The following is a 6,000-nucleotide window of genomic DNA, read 5'->3' on the forward strand; positions in this document are numbered from 1 at the left end:
GCTGTTAAGTAAATAATTAATAAAGAAGGAATTGGAAGGTTTCTTGCCTTTCTTTTTGATACTTTATAAAGACTTCTTGGAGGAGGCAGGATTTCATGTTGTCCTTTAGAGAGGTGCATGTGGTAATCTGCTCTGAAAATAATAGTCTAGGGTGTGCTTTCAAAACTATTTTCTGAAAAACGAGTCCCTTGAGATGTCCCTTAATAAAAGGATGTTATGATTAAATAAGTTTGGAAAGCACTGTGTACGATATCCCCTTTCTTGTGAATTCAGAATGTATATGGAATATTAAAGGCTTCCAGAAGTATTGAATAAAGTAACCTGGTTAGTGTTTCCCATACGTATTTGACTGGAGAAATGTGTGTGTATGCATGTGCCTGCATCTGCGCTTGTGACCATGTGCAGTTGCTATTAACATTTCTTGGCGTTCTAAGTGACAGTAATAGCAAATGTTGGGTTAGGGGAATGCCGTGAAGGTATAAGGAGTGGCAGTTATCAATGGAAGGGTAGAAAGTGTTTATTAAAAAAAGTTTTAGAAGTTGGTATGGCTCATGTTTTGATAATGTCTGGATGGTGAGGAAATTACTATTTTATATACTCAATTTTTTTTACATCAGTTGAGACTTCAAAAGTAGATGTCAAAAAAAATTAGATGCCAATTCCTTTAAATTATAAACTCTAGATCATTTAAAGGCTTTTTCACATATTTTCTTTCATATCTGATAGAGAGATTAAATTGGCAAAATGGGAATGTGGAAGCTATCAAGAATTAATGTTCTAAAAAGAATGAAAATAAAAATTTCCTAAAATTAGTATATAAAGAAATAGGGAAAATTTGACTTGAGTTAAAAGTTCAATTAATACCCAACTTTTCCAGAAATACATTGGCGAAGTGAGGAATAGCTACGATAAAATTTGTTCTTTCTAGATATGGTAGAGACGGTAAGGTTCGTTGGTTATTTTGTGTATTTTTTCCTCTCCTTTTCCTTCTCTCCAAAGTTAAAGTGCGATTTTTAGTCATTATAGTATCTTACAGTCAAATATATCTTTTAGTAAATTTTTCTTTTTGTTCAAAAGGTCATGTAAATCTCTAGTAGAAAAGCTGATGTAATTTAAGCCCAAGAGAATACCACTGGACTGATATATGATGAAATACTGAAATTCGCTCTAAAATTACCTGTCCTCATTCTTTGCATATTAAATCTTGATCTTTTCAAACTATCGTCTAAATGATTTTTTTAAATGAGTTTAAATTGTCTTCTCTCCACAGAATCAAGTGACGGATACTAATAGAAAACTACAACATGAGGGAAAGGAAGTAAGGCCAGTTTATCTTTTGAAAACTGTTTTCTGTTTCACGTCATTCTATTTTGATGATTCTCTAAGTTTTTTTTTTTTTTTAGTGTTTTGTAAGACTGTAAGCAGTTGCTGGAGGAATTTATACATTATTGCTGCCCCTCCAAATGTGTATCTGAATTAAGTGAATAGAGACACTAGAAAGCCTATTGAGAGAGGATGCAGCCTTCCTTATGTGTATTTTTAAGTCACTTGAGTAGTCATAATATGGCCAACGCTGTTCCCTCTGCCTATAATGTTCTTCCTTCAGTGTCCACCTACTTCAGATCTTTGCTCAAATGTTACCTTCTTAATGATGCCTTTCCTGACCACTTGATTGCAGTCTCACCCTCTCCCCGGCATTGTTTTTCACCCTTTCCTGCTTTATTTTTCTCTATTGTGCCTATCATGCTCTGATATTGTGTATTTTTACTTATGTATTTGTTTTTTTCCCATCTCCCTCTATTAGAAAATTTCTGCATGAGATCAGGAATTTTTGTTTGTGAAATTCATTGCCGCATCCCCTCTGTCTGATTAGTGATTAGCACAAAGTCGATGCACAATAAATGCTTGTTTTTTAAAAAATGAATAATTGATTCCATTGAAACCTTCACAGTTTACAAGATTATTTTACATTCATTTTCTCACTTCATCCTCATGACAGACCTATGATAATGTCAGGGCAGATATTATCATTATTTTATTGATTAGGAAATAAAACAAATGATTTGCTAAAGTTTACATAGTGATTGGCAAGGCTGGGGCTAACACCCAAGTTTTCTGATTTGCAGTTGATTACTGTTCTCTGTATCATGCGTTTCTTTATCTCCTAATACTTAATTTAAGTATTAATTTTAATTATCTTTAAGATTAACTTGTAATTGTTTTATCAGTGACTAAATCAGGACCATTTTTCTTTGTTCTTTTCTTCATGATATCTTAGCAGATAACATTTTTAGGTATGGGTATGGGATGAATACTGCAAGAGACTACAGTATGTAGATTATTGCTTTTTTAAAGTTGTCTCACATATTCTAAATTATGCAGAGAGTACAATTTCTTCTAGTTACATTGTAGGATAACTTCAGATGGAAGCCTTTAAAACAAGGAAGAAAAGTGAGTTACTCTTTACTAAACTGCAACTCTTAGAAAAGCCACAACTTCTAAGTGTGTGGTTTATTTGTTAAAATAGAGATTTAGTTAGAGATCATTTTCAAGACTCACTTGAAGCTGTATAGGAAGGACTATTTTCCTCCAGGAGTCTAGCACTGATGAAAGAGATACAGGATTTTAGAAGATTGATGAAACCATAAATCATGAAGATTTCATGCCTGAATAGAGTTTGAAGAAAATATGCAGATTTTTTGCTTTTGTCCTGGATAGCCCCTGTATTTTAGGATTTCATTTTGCCTAGCGTTTCTTAGTGTAGTATGTATCTTGGGGAGAAAGTGAGGAACTACAGGAATGTTTTACTGGTTGGGAAAGGCAGTTTCTTAGTCCACTTGGCAGGTCTTACTATGAAACTGTCTGGGATTTTCTGATGAATAGAACACAGAGTGGAAAAATGTGACTGAAAGCTTTTTATTTACAGCTATTGGCATAACTCAGTTTTTTTCCCTCTTGCCAAGCTGGTAATAGCAATGGAAGAGCTGAAGCAGTGTCGACTACAACAGAGAAATATTTCTGCCACTGTTGATAAATTAATGCTGTGTCTTCCAGGTGAGGAACTGGAAATGGAGTAGGACTCTTGATGCAATTCCTTTAGCTTTGATTAGTCTTTCACTTTCTCTAAATAATGCTTGTGTGCTCTTTTTGTCCCTTCTCTTTCAAGTCTTGGAGATGTACAGCAAACTGAGGGACCAGATGAAAACTAAAAGGTAAGATTTTTTTTTTTTATTGGATAGTTATTATTATCTAAAATTTCTGTTATTTAGGATATTTTAAAGTCCATCTTTAGCATAACCTTTCAAAAACTAAATTTCCATAAAATATTCTCTAGCCATTTGTATATTTATTTATTCATCCCTAAATTTATGTATACTAGGTATGCTGTCATGTATTGTGTTTAATAAAAACCATTATTCACAGTTTGATTTTTAGAAGATTTAATCATTTAGGGAAAAGCATGTAACTGTTTTAGTGATAGTTGGTTTGAGAAATATACTTATAGTAGAAAATGTAGTTACTGGTTCTGGTGCAGGGGCAAGGTCAAGATTAAGTTCAGAGGATTCCTCTCCTATGTGTTGTTTTCGTCTAGTCTTATTCCAGAAGAAACTGTACAGTTACTCTTTGGCTCTTCTTCCCAAACTAAAGTAAGCATCTCTACCCTTTCTGCCCTCTAATGGGGATATGTTAAGCCATAGGATAAACACGGCATATCTTCTTGAGGTGTTAGTTTTACCTAGATTTTGATAGAAAAAAATTATGGACTTAATGTATTTAATATGGAAATAAGAACAAACATATTGTAGATAAAAAGTCCAAATTCTCAAGAATTTTAAAGCTAAAGCATGAGGCATTAAATTATTTTTTTAGTTTCTTAGGATTATTTCCTAGGCTCCCTTCCTGTCCTTAGGAGGACTTGTTCATTTAAAAGAACATAGATAGAACAGTTTGAGCAGCTGTGTTGAAGGAGATATGAAAGTAGTGTTATTTCTCTAATAAACTTTTTATAAGGTTATAATATTACAGAAAATTACAAAGAATAAAAAATGCTTGTGTACCAAACTCTCAGAATTAACAGATGATAACAATTTTCCAGTTTTGGTTCATATATATATATGAGAGAGAGAGAGGCTCTGGGTTGCTGGGCTTTGGAAACCTTTATATACCTTCATATAGTTGAGGTAAAAATATACATTTAAAAAAATTGCAGATAAAATTTATTGTTCTCTTCCTTGGTCCTATTCATTTCCCTACTTCCCCGAGGAAACCAGTATCATAAATTTGGTGAGTGTGCTTCTAGTCCATGTTTTTAATATCTACAAATCATATATTGTATTACTTTGTGTTTTTTTTTAACTTTTTATTTATTTAAAGTAATTTTATTTCTTTTGTTGTTGTCAAGAATATACACAGCAAAATATATACAAATTCAACAGTTTCTACGTGTACAATTTAGTGACATTGATTACATTTGAGTTGTGCTACCATTTTCACCTTCCTTTTCTGAGTTGTTCCTCCCCCATTACCATAAACTCACTGCCCCCTAAGGTTCTTATTGAATCTTTTGAGTTGCTGTTGTCAGTTTGATCCCATATAGATAGATAGTTCCTAAAAAAGCATGATGCTCAAGGCAGACCTTTTTTTACTATTTAAAGTAAGCTATTATTTGGTTTTAAGAAGACTGTAGGGGATACTTTTGTTTTAAGGTTTAAAGATTATCTCAGGTAATAGTTTCAGGGGTTCATTCATCCTCCATGGCTCTAGGAAGTCAGAAGTCCATGAGAATTTTAAATTCTGTTCTGCATTTCCCCCTTTTGATCAGGATTCTTCTATGGAATCTTTGATCAAAATGTTCAGTAATGGTAGCTAGGCACCATCCAGTTCATCTGGTCTCATGGCAAAGGAGGCAGTTGTTCATCAAGGCAATTAGCCACGTAGTCCATATCCTCCTCCTATTCCTGACTCTCCTTCCTCTGTTGCTCCAGGTGAATAGAGACTATTGTTGTTCCTTGGATAGCTGCTTGCAAGCTTTTAAGACCTCAGGTACTACACAGTGAACTAGGAGGTAGAACAGAAGCACTAAACACGTTATTAGGCCAATTAACTGGGATGTCCAATGAAACCATGACCCTAAACCTCCAAACCAAGGAATCAAATCCCATGAGGTATTTGGTTGTACATAAACAGGCTTAGCAGCTACTCTTCTCTTTTTTTTGGTCATTACTGTAAATATACCTACCACACAGCTTTTGCCAGTTCAGCTTTTACAGGTGTACAACTTATTGACAGCAATTACAATGATTGACTATGCAACCCAATCCATAATCAATGCAATTTTTCCATCACCATTATCCTCCCTTTTCCCGCCTCCTGAAAACCACTAATAAACTCTGGTCTCTATACATTTTCCTTTTCTTGTCTTTTTATATAAGTGAGGTCATATATTATTTGTCCTTTTGTGATTGGCTTATTTTGCTCAACATAATGTCTTTAAGCTCGGTTCATGCTGTAGCATGTATCAAGACTTCATTTCTCCTGCTGGCTGAGTAGTGTTCCATTGTATGTATGTACCACATTTTGTTTATCCATTCTTCTGTTGATGGGCATTCAAGTTGTTTCCACCTTTTGGCTATTGTGAATAGTGCTGCAATTAACATTGGTATGCAAGAATCTGTTTGAGTCTCTGCTTTCAAGTCTTTTGGGTATATTCCTAGGAGTGGAATTACTGGGTCATGTGGTAGTTCTATTTTTAGTTTTTTGAGGATCTATCACACTGTTTTCCGCAACGGCAATACCATTTTGCGCTCGCACCAGCAATGGATATGGGTTCTAGGTTCCCTATATCCTCACCAGCATTTGTTATTTTCTGTTTGTTTTTTTTCTTTGAGAATTCCTTGGAGTGTGGTTTCAACTTTTTTTTTTTTTAATTGTACTTCAGGTGAAGGCTTACAGAACAAATAGTTTCTCATGAAACAGTAGTACACATATTGTTTTATGACA

At 34.1% G+C, this 6,000-nt stretch overlaps 1 protein-coding gene across 5 annotated transcripts in view; it reads left to right on the forward strand.

The window, feature by feature from the left end:
* EXOC6B (exocyst complex component 6B) overlaps window positions 1-6,000 on the forward strand; it is a 738,950-nt gene that overhangs the window by 111,189 nt on the left and 621,761 nt on the right. For all 5 annotated transcript variants that reach the window (XM_023732748.1, XM_004369208.2, XM_023732740.1 and 2 more), the window contains 3 exons: window positions 1,271-1,318; window positions 2,964-3,054; window positions 3,167-3,212. In XM_023732748.1, the coding sequence (XP_023588516.1) occupies window positions 1,271-1,318; window positions 2,964-3,054; window positions 3,167-3,212 (185 nt within the window). The remainder of the gene's footprint in view (window positions 1-1,270; window positions 1,319-2,963; window positions 3,055-3,166; window positions 3,213-6,000) is intronic.

This window comes from Trichechus manatus, unplaced genomic scaffold, assembly GCF_000243295.1.
Source record: "Trichechus manatus latirostris isolate Lorelei unplaced genomic scaffold, TriManLat1.0 scaffold00004, whole genome shotgun sequence".
Lineage (NCBI taxonomy): Eukaryota > Metazoa > Chordata > Mammalia > Sirenia > Trichechidae > Trichechus > Trichechus manatus.